The sequence below is a fragment of the Strix uralensis genome, chromosome 20 (genome assembly GCF_047716275.1).
Source record: "Strix uralensis isolate ZFMK-TIS-50842 chromosome 20, bStrUra1, whole genome shotgun sequence".
NCBI lineage: Eukaryota > Metazoa > Chordata > Aves > Strigiformes > Strigidae > Strix > Strix uralensis.
Window position 1 is genome coordinate 7,197,985 of NC_133991.1, and position 24,852 is coordinate 7,222,836.

Here is a 24,852-nt window from a genome sequence, read left to right on the forward strand (position 1 = left end):
CAGAAGTCCTCAGACTGAAGATTTATGGTGAAACAGACACAAACACACACAAAACCAGAAAATGCAAGTAGGTTTTACTAATGAGGCAGGCATTTTGCTGCATGCACCTCTCCATGAGAAGTCCAACTTTAGCAGACACCAAAAGCATCTTTTGTCTTTTTCGAATTTGGAAGCTGTATAACACAGGACTGGGAAACAAGTTAACGTATGCAAAGTTTGCTGGAGTGGCAAAAGCGCTTGATCTAGTCAGAAACTGTAGAGAGAACAGAAGCTTTTCCAAACAAAGGATTCCCCCAGGAATGAGGAGGTATTTCAAGATGTCCACTTCTACATCTGGAATTAAAAACTGAGATTTCTCACAGAGAAATGCAAATCAATTAAACCAAGAAATGTTTGGTGAGGAAAAGGAAAATATTTGGCAGGCAAACACTAAAATGTTGAGCAGCTCTGTGGGAGTCATGTCCCATGGACCAAACCAAAACCATAATTAGTCTATCGTGTAGGTAAACACCAAGATCACTTACAGTTTCTTTCTCATCCCAAACACCTCCTGGACACTTGCTGCCTAGCATTCTTTCTATAAAAGTAGAGTACCATATTGATAAGTCAGTGTGTAAAAACACCTGAGGGAGGAAGGTTTAGCAAAGTATAAAGTGTTTCCTCAAAAGTGCATAAGTAGTAAACAACACTCCTCTGGGTTTGTATGTTTACCATTGTACCCAAAGACACCAGCCATTTGAGACTGGCAGTTTTAGTGCTCCCAGCTTACGTTAGCTGCTCAGAAGCTGAACAGCACTGCTCTGACTATAGTACCATGTCTCTTATGCCGATGCCCGTCAGACAGAGCTGCACAAGCGTCCTCGTATAGGTGCATTTTGCAGCAGCCAAAAAGATGGCCAGCAGGTTCTACCAGTCTGGTAAGGAAATGAGACGCTTCAAATGTAGATCACATCCGAGTCATGCTGCTGAACCTACAGGTAAATCAAATGGGAAGAATCAGTTTTGCCCTGAACTCCTACTTAAAGCAAAGTAACTCCCTTTGGTCCAGTTCTTCCTTTACCTCTGACTCCATAGCCTTTTGCAAGATTCTCTGCAATAGCTTTTTCTTTCTTCTTAAAACAAGCATATTTGCTTCACCCCTGCTATTTGGATTAAGTTAGTCATAAAAGTTGCTTGTTACTTGCATTAGAAAGAGCTGCTTCCTCATCTGTTGTTACACTCAGTTGTGTTCCTTCTAGTTCTAAGCACAAACCCCTGAAGATTCAAGTCTTCAATGTTATATACCAGAGCCTCTAATTGATCCTAAAAACCCTCAGTTTTCTTCATATAAACCAGCAGCAAATACATCAAGCTTCCTTTACTTCCAATACCTCGCACAATTAGCATCACCAAGAGAAAGCTGATTTCCTTCCCACTGTTCAAGACCGCCATGCCCTTACAGTTTTTCTTGAATGCGTATTAGATTCTCCATTCTAGTGGTATTTAAAAGCAGGTTGTTTTTTCATAAGACCCAGCTCATTAGCTCTTTGGGACTCTGACAGGGAACACACTAGAAGAGAACTGAACTGTTGGAAGTCTAGGCACTTATTGGTATCTTACTCCCTGCCCCTTAAAACCAGGAGACAGGTACAGTATGTTTTAAGCTCTCTACACATGGGACCACATTCTTATTTCCAAGCCTGGCTGATACAAATAAAATGTAACACAGATCTTCCTACTGTGTGCGGGCATCTGTTTCATTTACTAAGGCTTACAGCTTTGCATTCCAGCTTAGATCATAAGTGAGAAAAAACAGGCAACCGAGTTATAAACAGTCCCAAAGGGTGTGCCAATGCCTAGTCCTCAAACTCATGCAACAGCCATGCATTGTCTCCTCATCTGAGAGGCTGTGACAGAGCCAGACAAAACAGGTCCCTGAAGCCAGACATTCCTTACCTCTCAACTTTTAGTCAACATTTGGGAATTTACTTACAAATCTGATTACCTTTATAATCTGTTTTCTGGTTCCTGTGCCCACACTGTTAGCAACCATGGAATTTGCTTGAAAAGATGACTTTTCCACTGGCACTGTGTGTTGAATTTTGTTGGTACAAGGCCAGCTGCTTGCAGTATTTAACGAGTAAGCAGTGAAAGGTCTTTGAAGATTTATATCCAATGAATCTCCAGTTTCAAAGGTTTTCATCCATGATGGGGTCTTCAAAAGAAAAGAACACATGGAAGTTTAATGCCCTCTCTATATCAACACTCATTAAGCCAAAAAGAACATCAGATGCATAGTCTGAAAATAAAGGCCATCCTCCCTCATAATTCTTCCAAGCCTCCCTTCTCTCTCCAAAACTGTTGGCTCAGAGCCATTTTTGCATGTGGAACAACCTGGAAAGACAAAACCAGCCCTATTCTTCCACTGGTTCAGGAAGAAGCTGGAGTGTTTATATACATAACAAGAAACTTATGATGAAAATCTGGGTTTAGCTCCTCAATGCCTTAAAAAAAATACACCAAGACTTTTATGATTTTTAGCAACCACTAAGCATGTGAATGAGAATGTGATGCAAACTATGAGGAAATACATTTAAATGTATTATTAAGTTACAACAATTTAGTTTGCTCCAAAACCTTAAACCCTTACTGTGATATCATAACCTGTAAAATAAGATGATTATTTTTTGCTTATGATACCAGTATCCCACCCAGGAAAGACTTCTTAGATTTTGCTTTGACATGAATTTTCGTTGTCTATGTTCACACTTTTAATATTTTACTATCAAGTGTACTAAAGCACATGCCTTGAACTGAAATACAGCGACTACCTTTGGCACACCCACATTATTCGTTTTTATGGTTCATGCTGAAAAGTGTGTCAGGCAGGTGTTTAGGGTACATACATTTCCTAAAGAGCGATCCAAGGATCCCAGGACTTCATTCCAATGAGAGTAAAGCCCAGACTGTTTTTCTTCTAGTTTCAAAGCATGAATTTCAGACTTCAGTTCTTTCAGTCGATCTTCGAATTTTCTGCTCTTTTCTAAGTAGTCTAGCCTGTAGTCCACACATTGGAGACAAAAAACTTATAGGCATGACATAGCTCAAGAACAGGTGTGCGTGGAGGGAGGAGAGAGGAAGTTCTTTGCTTCATTTTAGTTTTTTGATAGGGAAAATGAAGTCTGGCACACGTTCTCAGTGGGGTTCACTTCCACCCTTCAGCATTCACACACTAACATTTTACCAAGCATTTCCTTCCAGACCGAGAGGAAAACCCTCTCATGTATTAGATGAAAGCAATACCACACTTCAACACTAGAGGGAAGCTTCTGTCCTCTAACATGCTGCTACTCTGGCAAAGCACTTTGCCCCTGACATAATGCTCGATGCCACCAGAACACTCCTCCTCTGTGTAAATAGCTAGTTTTACACAGACATAATCCACACCAGCTCAGTAAAAGGTCTCCAGCCGTATGTACAAGTAGGAAGTCATCCTGAGTTGTTAAAAGGATGAACTCTGATTCGTAGATATTTTTTTCCTTTCTGTACTTTCCATTATTCACATTTTCATTTATTTACACCACAAGAATACTGATACCTCTCTCTCTCTATCTCAAAGGACAGTCTCTTTAGGTCAATGTCCTTCAAATCCAGTTTTATAGATCCTTTGTCAAAGTTGGCATCTCTGGTGTCAGCTGGCGAATATTGTGGGTACTTGACCATGTGCTGAAAGAGACAACACAAGCACTGTCAGAAAAATCTGATCATTTGAATTTGGGTTTATCTCCCCAGCTTCTGCAAGAATGCCATACTGAGCATTTCATAAGTTACCTATGGATTCTGAAACACACAGATGCTCCTGCAGCCCTTCCCCTCTACCTGAGTGGCCCCAGATGAACTGCTGAAGTCCACATCCCACATATCCAAAGGTAGAGTAGTATCCTGGCTGCAATGTTCCTATTTCAACAGAGAATGGAAATCCATTCTCAGCAAAACTGGAGCAGAAGAGGGAGTTGGGGCACACAGCTTTGGCTCTGCCTTCTTGCTGGAGACAGCTTCATCTGCTGCTTTGCCTTAAAGACACTCATGGACAATTCACATGCCAGGACAACACAGCTGGCTCAGCACAGCCACCTCCACAAAGTACCACCTGAGACAGCACAGAGTCAGTATTAGGCATGAATGCAGGAAAGAATCTCTGCTCCTTAAGTCCTAACACCAGTCCTGTTTTTAACTTTTGTTTTGCCTTTCTTAAGATCCTGACTCACTGCTCCAAACAAATACAACTTCCACCCTAGCTACACTGTGTTCAGGCACCAGTTGGTTCCATAGGTGTTTGTCCCCCAGCTGGATGCAGACATGCCACTACTCAGCTTGATGGGGACTACAAAAATGCAATCAACATCTGACTATCTCTGAAGATGGAGTGGTGCCCAGCAGAGTAGAAACTTACAGGATAATTAAGCCTGGTTATGTCTAAGAGTTTCTGCTTTGCTTTCCGTTCAGCCTCTCTGGCTTCATGCAGATCTTGTTTCAGATGCTCTGCTTCCTTGGCTCTGTAAGACAAATAACCTGACATGAATGGTTGATGATTTCCAGTATAAAGCAACACATGGATTTCAAAGCTATGCACTTCATTAGCTTCCAGAGAACAAGATCCCTTACTGTGATTCCTTTACCCAAAGACACTCATGGTAGGATGGTCACATAGAGAACTAACTGGACAGAGCATGACACATGCTTTCAAAGAAATCCTGCACAAACTGGCTGAATTAACATGTTTTTCCTACTCCTAATTTCCATGGGCTCAGTTACGACCTGCTGATACAGATTCTCCAGGCTGTCAGAGATCCTCCCTGAGGTAGGGAGAGGTGGAACATAACTGCTCTTTATTTTGACAAGCTTTTTGGCAGTATCCTAAAACAAGCAGAAGGCCCTTAATAGCAAGGTTAAACATCCTTTGTTAACACTGGTCTGGTCTGCTCTGCATCTTCAGACAGCACAGTGTTATGGAACATGCAAACACTTAGAGTGGTTTATATTCCACATGAGCTTACCTGGTTTACACTTCTCAAAAAACTGAAAGGGACAAAAGAGACCATCACTTGGCATTGATGAATGAAAACAGCCTCCCAACTCACAGGATATACAGATGGGCAAATTTAGATAGCTAGGTAGCCAGTGCTCTTTTGATAACACTAAATAGAAACTGCTTCTGTATTCTGGATCTTTAACACTAAACATCTCTAAAGCCTTGCATCTGATCCTCTGTAAAATTCTTGACCTGCATCATAACCACTGGTACCAGGTGGAACAGACAAGACACAAGAAGGCTTAGTCACTCTGAAGTGTTGCTTTGGGAACAATCCCTCCCTCATGGGCTTAGCTCTGAGAAAAGCAGCACTCTCCACCCAGGCATCCCACTAGGGACCATACAACCCCACTCAAGCAACTCTAACCTCCGGTCAGACTCCTTCACCAGCTTCACCGCTATCAGCTCTGCCTCCCGCATCTTCTGCTCCATCAGGCGTTTCTCCTCCTTGGTTTTCAGAGCTGTGATCTCCAGCCTCTGTCGTTCTTGCTCAGCTTCTGCAGCATTCTGGGCCAACAATTTTGCCTCTTCCTCTGCAATCTGAGCTTTCTCAGCCAGCAACTCAGCTGCTTCCTGGGATCGGAGCTAAGAGGAAACAATTTTCCTTAATTACCCTGCAAAAATCACCCCTGCAGACAGTCAGGAAGAGGAAATCCTTCCTCAAAAGATCAAATGATAAAATATTATTCCTTAAAATAAAAAGTATAGTAAACAATTGCAGGATCTGGTGTTCCTCCTCTGCTTCAAATTCCCTAACTTCCCGCCTCTCACCTCTACAAAGCAAGGAAACTCATTTGGTTAGAGTTGGACAAAGACATCAACCAAAAATTGAAGTTGGCCCCTTCAGTTCCCAGTGCACCATGTCCCTTTCTCCCAATTTCAGCTCCAAGGTTGCTTCCTTTCTTCCCTCTTTGCCTGAAGAAATTACTGTAAACCAAATACAGGAAGCAAATGGATCACAGCAAATGAAGGTTATGGCAGATAGGAGTTTTCACAGGTATTCCCGCATGCCCTCTCCACCAGTGGTCAGAAACTCTTCAGCCTTGTCTGAGTCATAATTCATGTCTCACAGGAGCCATAAGAAAAAAATAAAAGCTTCTAAACCAAGAAAGCCCATCAAGCACAAGAACATTCAGACTAACACGCTACTCACCAGGGCCTCGTTGGCCTGCCTGGCTTCATCTTCCAGCTGGAAAAGACGCCTTTCCAGCTCTTCTTTGGCTCGCTCAGCTTCTTCTCGGAGCTGCTTCTCCCTGGCCAGCCTTTGATTCTCCATCTGGAAATAGAATGAGCAATATCATTCTATTTGTCAGTTTGCAGCAGAATCTCATCTGGGCCTGAGGCAGCGCCACAAATGAATCTAATGAAGAATGGACTGCTCTCTAGCTGGTGGACTGCTATTTACCAGAGATGCAGTGCTGAAGCTGCTTGCACTTTGCAGCTCTGCACTCCTCTAACAGTTAATACTGGTTATTTCACACTGCTGGGAGAGCAGTTGGATTGATCTGTTATGTACCCCAAATCTTTGCAATCACCTATTCAGTTTCACAAACATCACTTACATCCTCCGATGCTGCATACACACTAGAGCTGTTCCCACATTCCATCCTGCTGCACTTTCTCACCTCCCACACATGCATATTGATGCAATGCATGGACAGCAAGGGCACCAGCTGGAATAATAATCTGTGTTTCCAACAACAGACGAGCAGAAAGAATCTACCTTTTTTCTAGCTTTTTCTTCCTTGGCTTGTGCTTTCATTTGCTGGATCTCTATTGAGTCCACTTTTCTTCTCCTCATAAATAGGTCATGGTTTCCAATGCACAACTGCAAAATCTGGATAGGAATAGCAAAGCAAATGTGATTTTGATGTACTTGTGCCCCAGCCAGAGGAACAAAGAACCCCACACTGGCCTCACAGGAGAGACACTGACAATCTTGACTTCAGCACAAGTGCTGGCAGTTGCTTCTCTTCTGAGAAAATCAGCACCCAGGACAGGCTCATACCCACGTACATAATAGTTTAGAAAAATTCATAATAGAATGAGTGGTTCCTTCTGTCCTTTATCCCCCTCTGGTTCCATTTTCCTGAATAAGAACAGGCAATAGATCTAGGCCAAGAGTACACAAGATGTAGCTGTGGGAACGGTTACCTGTGATAGCCCTTCCACAAGCTTATTGAGAAGTGACCCAACCCCTGTGGTGGTTGTGTTAGGAAGCAATCAATGATGATACAATTAGCCAGCTGATTAGGTCCCTTCCTTGTTGCTTCTCCAAGAAGAGGAGAGATAGTAGCTGATTGAGAACCCACAGTAGCCAGACAGACAGATGCTGCAGTGGCTTTGCACCTTCCCATATGCTACATCCTCCTCTCCCAGCACCTGGATTTCCATTTGTGATTTGGGCTGTCTTTCACATCTGGCTTTCCACCCATCATCTCCCCTTTCCAGAGAGGACAAACATATGCACCCTGACTTCCCAGGCAGAGCAATCCTCAAGAAAACACATGCAGAAACTCAATGTTCCCTGGCCTCTCCATAGGTTTTACAAACAATATTTTTTAGTCAGATACCAGTATTACCAGGCTCAGTTTTAAAAAAGGAAAGCAGGACACTTACCAATTTGTTCACTTTGAGTTGAGAGGAAAAGAACTTGAAGACTTCTGCTTTTTTGTCAAGAGGTTTAATAGTTAACTATACAGGCAAAAGAAAAAAAGAAAGGAAACAGTGAGAAAGACAAAAACAAAGCTGAAACTATTAATGCTAATGCAAACTTTAGCCTATCTCCATTTCTCTCCAGGGAAGCAGTGATTTAGGCCACAAATGTGGGCAGAGTGATGCAAAAATGTTTTGCTCAAAAGAATCAGAATCAGGGCTGCTGTTACACAAGTTCCTCATCTGCTCCCATAGCAGGCTACGTTAGGAGATAAAGCCTCCCACAGACCCACCCTGGTGCCAGTTTGGATGGTGGTTTCTGTAACAATACCACCTGTGCATTGCACACTATACTAAGAAGACTGAAACAAGTACTGGTTATCCAGAAAACAGAATACCTTACTAATCCTCAGAAGTCATATTCTTAAAGTCAGGGAGATGTCAAACACCTCTCTGAATACCAATCATTGGAGGTGCAACCAAAATGTATCAAGGACCTGAAGGACTTGTTCTTCTGACCAGCAGATAACAGTCCTGGAGCTCCTGATTTCTTTCCAGAGGACACGAAGGGCTTTGATGCTGCCAGGTCAGTACACACTGTTTCACTTCAAATGTTGTGCTCAGTTTGGCTGTATAACAAAATACAGCTCCATTCTTTAAGATCCTGTTTTCCATGACTCATGGGTTAGCTAACACTATTCCTATAATTCATTTGCGATGTAATGTATAATTTCAGGCCATCTGAGTCACCAAGAGCATAATGTCCTACAGCTCATTTCACCCCGTAGGTAACAACTGGTTGGATGCATTGCCTTGTGAGGAGCAGGGCTGTGAATGTGTCACTCAATACAGTGGAGCTTTAATATAGGGCTGCCCAATTTCCCACTAACAGGGAGTTAAAGCAGTTTATTCACAGACCAGAGGGGAAGTTTAATGTCATGCAAAGACATGCAAAGAACTCCTGTAGGCTGCCCTGCCTGATTTAATGTATGCACATCTACCTCCAGACATCAAATCTCATCCTCAATGTTTTTCAAAAGGCCCACAGAAAATGGAACAGGCTGTGCTGTCCTTTGGCTGACAAATTCCACGTATTCCAGTACCAATGTAGTTTTTCTGGGTTTGTTCTTCTGATTATAGTTTTCCATGTAGCCACATGATTTGTAATAAGACTAAATTTCATCCACTCCCCACAGTGTTTTCTACAATTAAAAGATGGGCTCTGAAATCACAAGTGAAATTGCAGTGATAGGGTTGTGCTGAAGACTGAAATCATGCACTGACAAACTGGCAGAATTTAGGCAGAAAAACATGTATGTCTCCTCCATGTCTCCCCTTGCCACTGTGCTTCAAACCTCAGCTACAAGGACTGTTTCTGCATGTGAAAATGGCATTAAGTGTTTATGGGTCATCTACTTCCTGCTGAGATAACTGAAGAAGCTAGTCACGGTGGTATTCATAATATCTATGTTTTTCAGAGATCAACACACTTGTTTTGCAAAGGACAAGCAGCAGGGAAGTAACCAGAATAGAGGGCTCCAAAAGTTTATAGAGAGCTCAGAGGAGCCTCTGGCTCCTAGAGGAACTGAGGTTATGCAGCACATCTGAAAGGCAGGTCTGTTATTTTTATTTTTTGTAACAAAGCTCCCTATGATTTTCCCCTTCACCCCCAAATTATTTAAACAGAGACAGCTTTCAGCCTGTTCCAAGAATCCCAGTCCACACCCATGCCCATATAAAAATAACAACATATCAAAGCCATCATACCTCTTTCTCGCTATAGGAAATGTTTCTGATAGCACTCCACTCAAACGACTTATTCGGAGAGAACCTGTTATTAATGCTGTAGACATGAATACCCTTGGCATCAACTCCAAGTAGGAGATCTGTATGGTTTTTATTTTGCTAAAAAACAATAGATATCAGTAAATGCCATTTATGGTGACATTAAACAACCACACACAATTCTAACACATTGATATTTTTCTGTATTTTTAGGAAATTGATGTTTCCGCAAAATACTATGAATGTTGTCACTGCTAGCTAATAAACCCAGTCCTCTAGGTTGACTATAGCAGCTCAAACTTAGACTATTTTTCTTTCTTCCTATTACATACCCAGAGCTACTCAAGACCTTTGTCAGATGGTCAAACATTAAGATTAACTGTTTTATTCACCTAGTTATTTAGCAGGCAAGTAAAAGTCAGGACAATCAGTCCACAGCCCACCAGCAGCAGAGAAAAGCAGCAGTCAGGAGTCCCAGTTCCAAACTCCCTGGAGGATTTTAACAGGACAGTACCATCATCTACTGCAATTGAAAACTGCTAAAATAAAGGACTTACAGCAATTGGGAAATAGTTGACACCATACATTTCCAAGTCTTGGGCAATTTTCAGGTAGTTCATCTCAGCTTCATCCCTAGAGAATAAAGCCATGGTTATACTTGGAGATTCCTTTCCAACCTTTCTCTCCTAGCTGACTCTACATTTCCCACTTAGAACAGACTATCTGGTCCCTTGTATCTTAATTTTGCCGTCTTACTCTCAACAATAGAAAAAGGATAATAAAAACAGCATCTCTACAGAATAAAGACAGTAAAGCTGTACCTATTTTGAATCATGTATAGTGTAATCTTTATTAAAATTCAAGTCCAGTCTTATCCTTGTGTTAGTTTTACCACTCCATCATATTATGTCTTGGAGACCTACCCTACCATTGTTTTCCATGACTTGAGGATATTTCTTTCAGGAAATAGAGTTCGTTGAGAAATGAGTCCTGAACAAATTCTAAACAGAGCTTTGGGCAGAGGCCAAAGAAGGATGAGAATCTCCACCCACTGTTCTTCTCCCTTCAAGGTGAGGCATAAAAGTCCTGAGGAAAATATTCAGTAAAAATAGTGCTAAAAAGCATCTAGAACAGCCAAAGAGAAATTGAACTGAAATATTAGGAAAGGCTGCCTCTGGGTGCCAACAGCTCCTACTTCTTGTTTAATTGCATTTCCATACATGCTGAATGTCCACATGGACTAGCACCAAAAGTCAGTCCTGGAACTATGATGGCATATCTTTACTGGTTTGGTCCCTTGCTAGGTACGCTGACACCCTTTTGTGCCATGATTTTCACAAGGTATAAAATATATCAGATTCATTCATTTTATTCTAGGGGGAGACTGGTGTAGTATGGCTCCAGAAAGGCAGCTGCTCCACAGGTCAGACATGCCAGTAACTCCCAGGTAGCTAACAGCCTTAAATTAAAAGGCTGAACTCTCAGGACTAACTGCAAATTCAACACAACTCAGACTTTCTACAGGAACTTCTCTCTGCTGGCATCTGATGAGACAGGACTCCTGGTTTAGATATGTTAGGTCACGAAGCTCTGCAAGAGCCCTCAGCTTTTCTGTTCACTTCAAAGCAAGTCCAGTTTACAAGCACTTGGAGCCCTACTCAAGACACTTTTTACCCCAGAGGAGTGCATGTTTGTATTCTTAGTTATAAATTAATCTATTAACATCACATCTTGCAAACCAGTATTTTTTTGCTCACCCTACAAAAGCCAAATTTCACTGAAGACAGTGAATAACCAGTTACTGAAATGTATGAGATTTCCGAAGAATTAAATTATTTCAATACCTGGCGATACCCCTGTGTTCAGCATACCAAGCAGTAATCTTTTCTTCCCACATCTCTGCTGTCAGCTGGTACTGCCTGAGGACCTACAGAGAAAGGATGGAGTTTGGTTTCCTTTGAAGATACAAATACATGTGCTGCTTCTCCCAAACAATGTGAATGCAGTTCACAGCTCAGTCATTTTGTCAAGTTCAGGGTAGAAGCAACAATATCTAATGCTCTCATTAATCCCACAGCAGTATCTGTGTTGCAAAGAGTAGATTCAAAGATTTGGTTTTATACAGAATAAAGACTTACCCTTTTGGGTAAAAGTTCATCATGGGCTAGAAAGCCCGGCTCATGAAAATTTGGGTCGTAGTCACCATACTGTCCCAAGAAAAGAAAAGATACTTCAGTTTGTTAGATGCAGGACGCTGAAGAACTTGTTGCTTACGTAGTTTGATACGATTGCTTGAGACAGATTTTGCTTTGGTTCTCTCATATAAAGGGTAACACATAATAAACAGGTTCTCCCCATCTGAACTGTCCATGGAAGTTACTTCCAGCCTTTGTGCTATGCGTGTGGCTCCAATAGAGCCACTAAGGTGGCCTATAACCTTAGACTCCAGTCCTAGCCTGCAGTTCTCAGTAGCAGCAGATCTGAAGGAATCTCCCACGACTTCATACCCTCCTCTGAATCACAGGCTACGTTCAGGAGTGTAAGCTCCCCTACTCCTATAGCCTACTGCATATAGGCTGGGCTGCTGCAGAGGGCCAGCCCTGCTAAGAACTTGTGTTCACCTCCTGCCAGTGTATAAGTTTGGCTCTCAGTGGCATGAAGTGAACTATGTTCTGAGAGATACTAAAAAAAACATGAGGTCCTTCCATTGTGAGCTCTGGTATCAGCACCTGCTGTATCCATGGACATTTTTTAAAACAACAGGAAATAATTCTAGCTGGGAAAAAGATTACATTAAAATGCTAGGTCAAAAAAAATCCCCTAAGCTGCAAAAGCATAGAATACCAAAATCCATGTAGTGGCATCTAATGTTTATTTTTCTAGCTGTGCCTGTACCTCCCAGGATGACCTACTTTAATAGCAAATTTTAACACTGCTGTTTTACACATCACCATGTATGTTGCTTAAAAAAGAAAAATAAATAAAAAGGAGTACTTCTATGCACAAACCTTGGCCTGAACAGCATAAGAAGCCAGTAAAACTGTTGCTTCTGGAGAACAATAGATTTCCTCATTCAGTATTTGTTTCTTAACCTAAATCAAGAGAAAAAGGGAGCAAGTTAAAGAAGCTCAAAAATCAGGGCTTATGTCAGGCTTGAAATGAAACTAGACATGCCCAGACTATAACTTGGCACCAAACATCATCATTATGAATGAATAACATCAACAATAAAATGGCATTCAGAAACACAGGAAGCCTTTACTTAGCATTACATTTAATGGAAAAAAAAGAGACAACAAACCAACTTTTGAAAGTTAAAGTGTCTTAATTCTAAGTTCATAGAAATGCCAGTCAGCTGTCTCCACACATTTATATAAGAAGTCCTGAAAAAGAATGTGTTATAAAACATGATTTTTATTGTCTGTACTTCATTCCTTTTAACAATTCTTCTTTTTCTTCTTGCTTTGGAAAAGTTAGCTTTAAAACACCGAATTTTAGGTTGGAAGGGACCTCTAGAGGTTATCTAGTCAAAGCAGGTCCAATTAGACCTGATTGCTCAGGTCTATCCAGCTGACTGATATTGCCAAAGACAGAGACATACTGAAAACCATAACAGTATGTTCTTAAACTTTCCAGAATGAGAGAATAAAGGAGACCCCACAAAGGAAAGCTGACTAATAGAGCACTTAATTTATTCAGTTACAGTGCTCTAAACAAAACAAAAACACAGGGGCTTATTAAAAATAAAAGCCTAGTATAATTGGTAAAGATTCTTTTAACACTCATGGTGCTACCAAGATCAGAGGTGTAATAATCTGTAAAATGTTGCTTGATTTTAAATCATTTGCATAATTTTTACTTGAAAACCTAAAGAGGGAAGGGGAAATTAATCTTCACAAATCCTCCTCTCAGGTGTAATGTGTTTAGCCTACTAACAAGCACAAGACAAAAAAATTTTGCATAATGCACAGTCTTAAACATTTCCAAAAAAAAAATTAGTTGAGATAGCACTGAGCTATCTTTACAAATACACTTTGGCACTGTAGGTACTCTGAACTGAAATGAACCATCAAGAAAGTTTTTCTTTTAAATTTAGTCTCTGGTGAGTACGATATATGAACCTGAGTTATAGTACAGGGAAAATTCTTTCTAAGCTGATAAAATGGAAAGAATGAAAAGACAAGACTTCCAAATTGGAAAGCTCCAGCTTTCATACTCCATGGTGCAAATCATGTGTTTCGGAATTTAGAACAACTTAAGATAAATCCCCCATAAGTGTCTAGGGTTTTTTTTCTGATCAGTTCTCACAAGGACATTTGGTTATACTTCTTTGTGAAGGAGCAAATTACCTAATCTTTAAACGGACAACATTAAGCTTTAGTCATTTACATTTATTCACACATTTTTCAAAAAGCTGTTATGTCACATTAGTTTGTGAAGGTCTGAACAGTCAGTAGAGCTGAAATCTGTAGGCATCCAGATGTCCGTACATGTTTTTCCTATTAGCATCCAGGTGTGATCTTAAGTTCTTATAGTCAGGAAACTTTGCAAGTTCAAATTTGTTTCAGTCTTGGTTTTCTACTTTGGAATGAGAAGAATTTGCTAATTGCGTATCTGCTAGTCAAGGCAGGTTCAAGGAGAAAAGAAAAAGTGAAAAAAATCAGGATTAAAAGACTAGGAAAAGAGTCCCTCTCATTCCTTTCCAAAATTAGCTTACAAATCAAACTGCCAAGTGGTTAAGGGTTCTGGATGAAGTTCTAGTTAGTATATTAACCCTTGGAACAACAGCATTTTCCCATTACTTCATTAACACATCCTCCTCAGAGAACAAGTGTATTTACTGTGTTTGTTTACAGATGCAGAATGAATTTATTTCATACATCCAACCTACTTGCACAGACACATACTGCTGAAAGCTACCAGGATAAAGCAACACACCAGAAGGCTGTAACTTGCAGAGCACTCCACAGCAACTCTGAAGAGAAGCTGGATGTCACAGACATTGGAACAAAGAGCTGACCAACAAGTGACCATCCAAAACTCAATGCTTCTGTACCTTTTACTACAGCTACAGCCTGTTGCTGCAGCTATGGAGCCACAGCATGGCTATTCCTGATTGACACATCTTTATTTTGATTAAGAAACACTGTACTCCAAGAATCTGCTCCTTTATCTACATTTTAAATGGGGCTAAGAGAACCCTAACAATTTCTGGGACAAAAGAAAAACAAGTGGCAAATAAGAAAGCTACCTCTGCAAAGCTACTAGAACATGCATGTGTGGAGTTAACTTTATTTCTTTTACTGGCTTCCATCTCATGGAAACTTGTAAATTTGTAAGAACCACCATGGTGTACAGACCAAGCTGTGTTCACTCAGCTAACAACTGTGCTCTTGAGCATAGTACTGCTGTCCTGCAGCTCCTATGGCAGAGCTGAAATGGGTTCTGTTATCTGTAACAAGGATTTGTCAGGGCTGGGAATTTATTCTGCTAGCATGAGAAGCAGGCACCCAGTTCAATGGGGTAGGGAAGAGAACTCAAACTGGCTAATTTGACTGGCAGAAGTCAGTATGCACAAGTCTGGACATTTCAGAAGACTACCATCACCACACCAAGAGAACAGCACTTCTCATCCAGGGCCTATCAGACAACATGATGATGCCTCCAGACTTTGTCTTTAAAAGAATCACACATTGTGGTGAGTTTTCTGTTTGAGTCATAGCTGTGCATGCTGCTCCACTCCTTTTGAAACTCGCTAGATGAACAAGCCTGTATTTCAGAATGGCTATCAAATTCTATGATCTTTTTTCCCTACAATCCAAAATGAAGATTTAAGGACAGGTTAGGGAATTCTTGTTTTCTAGTGACTGTGCCTTCTACAGTCATACACAACAAGATCTCCCAGTAACCACCCGGACTATTTTTAGGAACTTGCAAGTTTTAGTTTCAGGGATAGGCCGTAGTCACAGGTCTTGTTCCATCTGCAGCTGATACGGGTGAAAAAGCTTATTGTCCCCAACTGCTTATCACCATTCCTTCCCTCTTCTCCACCTTCACAACTGCAACCATAATTGCTTGCGTAGTCACTCCCATGCACAGCACGTACATCTAATAACAGGTCTCTTCTAATTCTGCTCATTTTGAAAGAACTAGGTTAGGGAATGGTTACACAAGAGGTTACACCAGCAGGTCTAAGACAACGATGACAAGCAGCTGTTGAGACTCTCTTCATCCAATTTAGCTGCAGCCAGAGCAGACCAGATGACAGTCCTCAAGACAGCTTCTGAAGCTGATAAAAATGATGGCTTCACTTCATCCTTCCCAGCACTGACCAGTTAGGGCAAAAGCCTCACAGTTCTTCAGGCAGTGACAGCCTTGCATGGATTTTTTTATTTTTTAACACATACTATAGGAGCAAAACAAGTCTGGAATACCCAGATATGGAATTATCACCCAAACTGCTAGGTGTAAAAGTCATTTTACATGAAACTACAGGTCTCAGCAATTTAGCTCCCTTTCCTAGCACAAGCAGTAAGAGAAGTCATCAAGAGAACAAAAACATGCAGAAAGCAAACAACATTCAGCCTACTAGTACACAAAACCACAGCAGTCAGGAGAGAAGTTTGTATTTCATAAAAATGAGATCTTTACAGAGACACTGATACAACTGAAGCCAGCAGAATTGTTCTGAGACTAACAGCTGCCAACAAGATCAAAGACAACACAAAAGGACTGGGGTAAATACAGAAGGAATTCATGGTTAAAAACTGTTCCTGACCTGAAGGAAGAATAAATGCTGGGTAATTTCCTGTAATAGTTCCTCTTCTACCTTCTCTGGGTAGAATTTAGCCAAAAAATGAAAGCTAATGGGATCTTCTTTGGGGATTTCTTGATCTAAAACCTGTTTACAGATAAAATAAAATCAGCAGCAAAAATAGTACATAAGTATCTCGAAATAATATTCCAGAGGAAAATCAGAAACCAGCCTTTTAGAAGGAAGGACAATCCTGAGCTTTAATCTAATAGCAATCCGTGCATATAGTGGCAATTGGTGTGTGATACTTCAGGCCAAATGTGATAGAAGCAAATAACACAACGAACTTCAGTGTTAAAAAAATTATACCATCTAAAATTATGAGTTGTCATGCAACATTCCTTTAGCTCCTGTGCTAAAAGTAAATCTTTCCTTAAGTGGAAAACTGCCACACTTATTTTTTGTTTCCTATACCTTTTTGTCCATCTTCAACCAGGTGCACATTCCTTTTATTGTGTACTGCAAGCCAAAGAACCAAGTCTCCCTTAAACCAAGTGCTCGGCACACCAGGTCAAACAAGTCCTTCCCCTTCCACTTCATCTAAAGGGGAAAGAGAAAATTAAGAAAAACAGGTATGTCTTGAATGAATTTGCTACATTTCAGTCAAGCAAACTAGGCTACCATTTGCCTTTCTCTCTCCTATGAACTCTTATTTCACCTTTAGCTTTTCAATGAAATATGTCTACTGCTGTCTACAGCAAAGGTGCAATAGTGACAATGCTCTACCTCCTCTTCCTCTCCTCTGGGGGAACACTCACAGAGCAGCTGTAGTCATTTAAGCACAGCATCAAGCACTTCATGAGCACAGGGAATGATGACTGTACTATTGATTTCCCAGAACAGGGCAAGGCTTTATTAATACTTGTAAAAAACTTATTCAATAGCTTATACAATTAGAGAGACAGAGAAGGACAGGGGAAATAAAAGGAGTGTCAGGGCACAGTGTAGAAATGCCAAACAATGAAAGCAAATCCATCTTTCACATACCTCAGCTATTTCAGTGGCACCAAGTGAAGCTTTTATGCTACTCTGATTTAAACGAACAGGAACCTGTCTTCTAGAATCATTTAGTAGCCTGGCTCCACAGAGAGCAAACTTTGATTAAAGGTCCTGAAATTCACACATATCTTGCCTCATTTTTTCACTGAAGTGGCTGCACATCTGTTTCTTCTATTTAGCTACATGTTAAAAAGATGATTTTGTCTAATTGCTTGGGTCAGCCACTAAAAACTTAATGGCAGGAAAAAAAAAACTTCTAGGCAATAATCATCCCAGCAAGAGAGCAATATTTGGTGAGAAGGGAGAGAGCAAAGGAAGGAACACATTAAGCTGAATTTGTTAACAAGGACTCTGATCTCTAAATCAATTTTTCTAAATTCTTTATTTTCACAGCTCTGCCTGTAAGTACTTTAGATCAGTAAGTCACAGAAGAGCACTGCTTGTGACTAATCTATTCTGTCTAAGGGACCTAATAAATGAAGTAATAAATGCCCCACAGGACAGTCAAGTCTCTCATTAGAATTGCCAGTCCCACTGGCACTTTGGTTTTCTAACTCCTCTTCCCAAAGTAACTGTCTTTTTTTGCTTTTGCTGGATGATTAGGAATTAATCAGGCACAGTTCTGTCTCCTCAGTAGTGCAGCCCAATTCATTTAGCAATTGATCACTTGCTATTTTTGTTTTCTTCCATATTTTTCTGCAGTCATGATTTCTCTACCCAATTTATCTTTTCTGTCCAGAGATAAAAACCAGCCATTGTAGTAAAGAAATAAACTGGAGTTTACAAATGGCAAATTTGAAGAGAATGTCCCAGATCAACTGAGCAGAAAAGCATCATTTTAGAAATTATTTTATAAGCAACATCTTAGGACCAGCTCTGACCAGGCTTCTTTATCCAAGCTAGCAGTGTCTTAAAGAGTTGTGTCACTTCTGAAAAAATAATTTTGTTAAGAAGTAGGTATACTTACAAACAAGCCCTGCATCATGTGCTGGAATTCTTATGAAGAAAGTAGGCCTATTGTTAATTTAGCTGTGTCAGTCAAATGGATTTCACAGAAACAGCTTTAAATTCTGGATGGTTATCTGAGAGTAAGTAATCCAATGTTTATAAAAATAATAGATCAGTTTTAAGACCATCCATGAACTGATAATCTGAACTTTCAGAATTTATATCTTTCTAATATAAAGGTCAGTCTCCATCTTTCTAGCATTCTGCTGAGGACTTACCTCACAGCTGAACTCCATTTCAGCATCCACTGTTATAATTTTGACTTTAAAAGTCTTCGGTTGTTTCTTCTTCAGGCCTCTGATGGACATATTTTTTAGTTTATGGGGATAGCCACACCTGAAATTAAATAGGTGTTACATTTAAGGCTGGAAATTTAGTAACATTTTCTTGGCTAGATTCCAAAGTAGGATGAGTCCAAACTTGCAGAATAAAGTTGCCTTTAAATATACATTTTTGTGTCCAAGACAATAAGAAAGGATGTTGAAACAAAAAAATTAGTTTAACCTTTAAATTTAGTTTGCTCCTTAAAATAAATTGCCGGAAGATGTCATTCCTGTCTTTCCTCGGACCTCGGCAAACACTGGGTTCCTACAGCACTAGAAGGAACATCATCCAGACCTTATATTGCAAGGTCCAGGGGCCTGCCTGTCACTACAGCTGAGGACACCTAGGGAAGCTCCAACCCAGCCCTCATGCTCCACACAATCACCCATGCCCCCGCAATTCAGCAGTCTCTTGCAGCAAAACTCTGCAACGGATGAATCTTTACAGTTTCATAGAAGTAATACCTGGCTTTTGAATAATGCCAACAGAAATATGACATTCCTCATCCCTTTGACAGATCCAAGCAAAATTTCCTTTCTCAAAGGTCTCCGTGGCATGCACCAACACCAAATGCATCAGTGGAAGCCCCACTTGTAAAATGCACAGTAGAGCACTACATCACGCAGAGCAACACTTTACAGTACCAAATCCAGCTCAATCCTCCTCCATCAGTTATGGCTCCTTGGGCAACTAACCTATTGAGTTTCTTTACAGGAGATCTTACCTCCCTGAACCGATACAAATGACAAAAGCATATGCAATGAAATTAAGTTGGATTTACCATGTTCTCTTCAGCATACTAATTCACAATGATGAATGTTATTTAGAACAGAAATTTTCCCAGAAGCGTTCTTGTGAATTGAATTTAATTTTACAGAAGCCTACAGAAAATTCCTTTACAGATCTTCTGTTCTAAATGTAATCAACTGAATGCCACCAAGAAAACCGATGAGACATGCTGTTTCCACAGCCACAAGGGTTTTGTGGATACCATTCAAACCAAATGTTGAAAGTTGGGGTTAAATGATAGTGTGAATCTGCACTATGCAGTTCTCAGATGTTTATTCCTGAACACAGAAAATCAGCCTGTAAATTTTTCTTCTTCTTTTTCTTTATAAAATGAACAGCTCAGACTTGCACAATCTAGTTAGTATCTGTGAACTATATAGGTCAACAAGAGACTGAGGCGTTCTCGGTTTCCTACAATATAAAACTATTACAGTGTGGCAGACTTCCAATCTCTCCTTAAGGAATTCCAAAATAAAGTTCTAGTTTCAACTGAAAAGTTCCATTTGTCTGAACCTTCCAGGATTTTATAAAGTATCTTGTCCCCTTCTTTGCTTCTGCTGAGCTCTAAATTGGCTTGCAAACATACTAATTATTTTCCACTTACTTTGTATATGCCCCTCATCCAAAAATTTCAAGCTAGCTAAATAAGAGGTAACATGTATATGGAAATTTTTCTTTTCAAATTGTAGGGAAGTTGAAGCAGAGAACATATGAGTTATATACCAAATCATATGGACATCAGCAGCAGAGTTGAGAACAAGTACTTGAGACAACTCAGAGTGGGGAAGAACAGCTCAGGAGGAAATTCATCTTTCTGACACCACTGAGACCAGCTGAGGAGCCCTCTCCCTCCAGTTGGCTCTGGTAAAGCTTCTGCTGAAGTCTTGTTCGGTTTGGGGCAACACACTCCAGGAAAGATAATGGGCTAACTGGAGAGAATCCAAAGGAGATGTCCAAGGGTTAGAAAATCATCTGTGGTAAAATCAAAGTACTGGTTAGTACAGAGAAGTGACAAGTGTGATGAGACATTATAACATCTGCTCTTTGTGACCACAATGGTTAGGACAAGGAATAATAGGCTTAATTAAACTGCAAACAGGTTGCACACTGAGAAAAATTCACTAACAATAAGAACATTATGATGCTGGAAAAGCATAGTATGAAATTTCTATCTTTCTGAACTTCTACCCCAAACAGGGTAACAGTATCTCCTCCCTCCTCAAGACTGGAGGGAACCACATGCCCTCAACACTCTCTCCCCAAGCTGGTCCTTCTGTTGGTACCTGCCACCAGTCCTAGGAGAGGCCAGTCCGCACTACCGAGAATCAGTGTCAGCCAGGGTGCTTCAGGGATAGGCATGTCCAGAGCCCAAGTCCCATCACCCCCAGCACACCCCCTTGTCCTCAGGGACTATTGTTTTAGAGAAGTGAAAAAACAGATCTTGCCACAAAGTGTGTTTTCTCTATAATTTAGGCAACACCTCAGTGCACACTGCTGAGGAGAGCTCAGGTCCTTTCTATTTAGCATAGAAAAGTGTTTTCAATTAAGGGGAAAGGAATATTTAAAACCAAAAAATGACCACAGCAGTAATTATTCCAGTAATGTTTTGATTTCTAATCTGCAAGCTGCAACACAGCTAACAGCAAAATTATATTTTAACCTGTTACATTCCAAAGGTCTTTCCTGTCCAGTTTTCTTCAAAACCAGAGATTTACTGTAAATAATTGTACCACTGGATACAGCAGTTAAAGCATGAGAACTGCAAACTACTATAAAATTCTGGAAACAACCACTTCTATTAGTTCTAGAAGAAACACCAATGGCTGAAGACAAAGGAGAAAAAAGCTTCATAATTCATTTCTAATATGTAATTTGAAACAGCCAATTGAATTAAACAGGAACTTGGAGTTAAGGCCAGTACAGAACATTCTCAAAGAGTTTCATATGGAAAACGCTGAACAGATAAAATTGAACAACTGCAGAAGAATGTACTAATTTTCTCAAAATATGTCAAAAACACCAGAGCCCTTCATTTTGACTTTGAAGTGCTTTCTTTTTTCTTGTATAACCTGCTTGAAATGACAATATAATTTGTTCAACATTTCCAATAGCATTTTTTTTTCCTTTCCAGAATTTTTATTCCATGGAAAAGTACATTCTGACTCACAGTGAAAAGACATTTTTGAATATCGAATTTTCCCAAGAAATGTAAACTGCATTTTAATCAATAGCACTGGTAAAGAAATAGAAGAGGTTTTCACACTGAATAGCTTAAATGAATGTCAGATACTGACAACATAAGCAAAAGCACTTAACAGTCAAGTTTTTAGAAAAATAACTTTTCCAAATAAGAGAAATCTTACAGAATAAGACAATCTGGGTTTGCAATCTTTTGTTTAAATGCAAAAGCAATCCACTCTCTAGATCCCTAATAACAACATTTAACTGTGAATCATGTGCAACGTGTTTCGAGATAGAGTTTCTGTCACTGAGCTCCAGTGATTTATTTCTGCAGTTGCCACAGGGATGTAAGCTCAAGACTCAGAAGCGGCAAAATGCAATAGATCAGAGCATGTCATAACCTTACCAAATAACACATTAATCCAAAATAGGGTGGGGTGATAAAAGATTCCCATCCAGCCCAAATCTGGGAACAGGTAGTTCAGAAGCTGTGAATGTCCACAGCTTCTCCTGCACCTTAGGAAAACCAACAGAAAGATGACAAAAGCTTTGCTTGATGAGGGGAACAGAAATGCACGGATGAGGAATATAATTTGCAAGAACTAAATGGTCCTGACTGCCTTTTAGGGTGTTCATGTCCAAGACGAAAGAACTGACATCCACCAGCTCTGACTGGATTATAGTCCTCTCCCTTCTTGACAACGAGAAATTAGTGCCTGAGCAAAACATGGGGGTGCAAGGGAAACTGGGAACAACAGGCAATAGCAAGAAGAACTGGCAAGGTGACTCTTGCAAGGACTGATGCTTATCTGTACCACAGCACCAGATGGGCAGTCGCGTTACACCACTGCGCTGCACACTATTGAAATGGGATATACTCACACCTCAGATACCACTTACTGTATCAACTGAAAAGTACAAAGCCAAAGAAAATAAAATCAGCATTCCCCCAAAAAACTCAATAAATCCACCAGAATCCAGTACATCAAGACAGGCACAGAAATACATAAATGAACAAGCTGCAATTAACCTTCCCAGGAGTGAGAGTACAATTTACTTTCAGTTTAGCGTTTCCGAGGTGAATAGATGGTTTGCAGGGCTCTCCATAGGATATAAAGATTTCCCTTCACATGGCACTTGCTCACAGTGACAACTGTGCGTGAGCTATTACCATCTAATCACACCCAAGTGAAAAAGCATCTGTTTTCACACACACAAAAAGCCAGCAGCACATTTTAAGGTGAGACCCCTCTCTTATACCCCCCCAAAAGCAGTCTGCCTTTAAGGATCAGCAACTGTACCATCTACTAGCAAAGTCCTTACACAAGCTGGAAACATAAAACCCCTGGGAATGCAGCACGGTTTAAAGAAACAAGGTTTGGGAAGTACTTTAAGAGCCACCAATAGAAGATGCTTGAAGCATCAACTGCAAAAGTATATTAACATAGACACTACTACAATTTGAAAGTCTCCTGTCATTGCTGAAATATTTACTGCAACTCTTAATTGCAAATTCCCTTGATTCATTATCTTTCTCCTGGCTCTTGAATTTTTATACTTCAGCTCAGAAATTAATGCAAGCAATTTGAATGCAGACAATACAGGAAAGCGTTGTGGGCTTTTTACAGTTGTTGACTCACACTTCTGCCTGTACTCCCTGCCCAAGTAACAATTTAAGCAAAGAATTCACAGCTTTAAAATGGGTCAGCAATACAAAGGTTTTTCTTACCTCTCAATCTAAAAAGAAGTTATCTAAAGTCACTAGTTGGTATCAAGACTTACCTCACAGATCATTTTCTGGATGAAGATGAGAAGAAAAAAAATTATTTTTAATCCAAAAATCCATATTTTTCAGCTGACATCAATATCCAGCCCTCATAAGTTCTGCCACTGAAAACAAAATTCAAGAACAACTTTTATACTTGATCCCCTTTCCTTTGTTTCCTATGAACTGCAGCATGTTAGCGCCCTCTGAAAAATCAAAGAATTGCTTTCCCAGGTGATATGAAAGGCTCTTAACCATTTCCTGCCTGTGCCAGCAAGACTCCTCCCAACTTCTCTCCACTGTAATTCAAGCAATAAGGCACTAACATAAGAGAAACCCATGAATCTTGACTTGGATGTCTGTAAGACCTGATAATGAACTTCCAAATAACTTCTCTGATAGCATTTGATCAAACTGTTTCAGCAGTTCTCCAGCCACACAAAGAATAGCTTGTTCTCACCATACCCAGCCACCTTAAAAAGGGAAGCTGCACAGTGTTGTCCTATTAAGTAAATACAATTCCATACCTGCCTTCTTCCTGTGGTGAAAGATGATGGGACAATAATGCCTAGAGAACAAGCCTGAAAAGTGGGCAGCTGCCAAAATACATGCCAGCAGAAGATAAATGAACACCTTTAAATGAGACAGGGATGGCCTCAGCCTGAAGTCACAGGAACAGAAACCACAAGCTCCATGAGCTGCCAGTGCTGTCCCAAAATCTGAGTTCTTCTACCCAGTGTACCTCAAAAGCAACAGCAAAGTCAAGACTTTTTTTGACATTATTCAGTTTGTAAGGTTTTTTTCAACACTCCATTTTAGAAACATATTTACAGAAACTGAATTTCTACCAGAGTATAGATAAGCAAATGCAACAGGCCAGCTCTCACTTCACACAGGTTATAATTATTTAAAATTTACATGGAAATCCTTCAAGATTTGACTCATTTATGTAACAGCAGGTGGAAGAGCACATTTCACAATACCCCACAGCCAAAGACTGTGCTGACAGTCAGCTTCATCCCCTGGAATTCAGGGCATAAAACAGTCCCTCAGCTCTCACACCTCTGCCTCACCTTCTTCCAGCACTGCCAGACTGAGGCCTGCTACAGATTGTGTCCAGCCCCACAGCACATCTTGCTGCTGAACACAGCACCACCTCATCAGTTACTTATACCAAAAATCAGGGTGAATTTGGCTATGTGAGCCCTCAGGCACCAGAGGTAGCACAAGTCTCCCCTCAGATGGTGCCTCCCTAAGGAAACACGGCCCAGGCTCACAGCCAGCATCCACTCTCCAGTCTTCCCTAGTTGCAGGCCCAGGTAGGACCCCCTGTCTCCTGAGCAAGGAAAAAAGCCTCATTCCCACAGGGTTTGGTCTCTTCCTGCACGCTGAAGCGGCCTCAGCCACCACCCGCCTCCGACCCTCCCTCACCCGCTTCTAAAGGCGCGAGGGCGGCTGCCT

General features: G+C 40.6%; 1 protein-coding gene across 6 annotated transcripts; it reads right to left on the reverse strand.

Annotated features, from left to right (window-relative positions):
• Nucleotides 1-53: 53 nt before the first annotated feature.
• On the reverse strand, nucleotides 54-24,804 carry LOC141952646 (merlin-like). 6 transcript variants are annotated; one of them, XM_074890334.1, is made up of 20 exons: nucleotides 24,465-24,804; nucleotides 23,409-23,516; nucleotides 20,169-20,374; nucleotides 18,551-18,668; nucleotides 16,740-16,865; nucleotides 16,290-16,412; nucleotides 12,520-12,603; nucleotides 11,650-11,718; nucleotides 11,356-11,438; nucleotides 10,069-10,144; nucleotides 9,494-9,631; nucleotides 7,691-7,765; nucleotides 6,795-6,908; nucleotides 6,225-6,347; nucleotides 5,433-5,656; nucleotides 4,433-4,535; nucleotides 3,578-3,705; nucleotides 2,886-3,036; nucleotides 1,985-2,194; nucleotides 54-971 (listed from the first exon to the last, which is right to left on the reverse strand). In XM_074890334.1, exons 3-20 carry the CDS (start codon nucleotides 20,174-20,176, stop codon nucleotides 936-938), a joined length of 1,989 nt encoding a protein of 662 aa, XP_074746435.1. In that variant the 5' UTR covers nucleotides 20,177-20,374; nucleotides 23,409-23,516; nucleotides 24,465-24,804; the 3' UTR covers nucleotides 54-935. The 6 variants fall into 6 exon arrangements, with proteins under 6 accessions (XP_074746435.1, XP_074746436.1, XP_074746434.1 ...); XM_074890335.1 differs by having other exon boundaries at nucleotides 5,439-5,656; nucleotides 20,169-20,417; XM_074890333.1 differs by having other exon boundaries at nucleotides 20,169-20,417.
• Between the last annotated feature and the right edge of the window lie 48 nt (nucleotides 24,805-24,852).

Excerpts from the sequence above, each read along its gene's own strand:
- LOC141952646 (XM_074890334.1), bottom strand. Across the intron at positions 11,719-12,519 it reads CTTATGCTGTTCAGGCCAAG|TATGGTGACTACGACCCAAA; the intron begins GTTTGTGCATAG and ends TTCTTGGGACAG. Across the intron at positions 3,037-3,577 it reads TTTGAGATAGAGAGAGAGAG|GCTAGACTACTTAGAAAAGA; the intron begins GTATCAGTATTC and ends TGTGGACTACAG.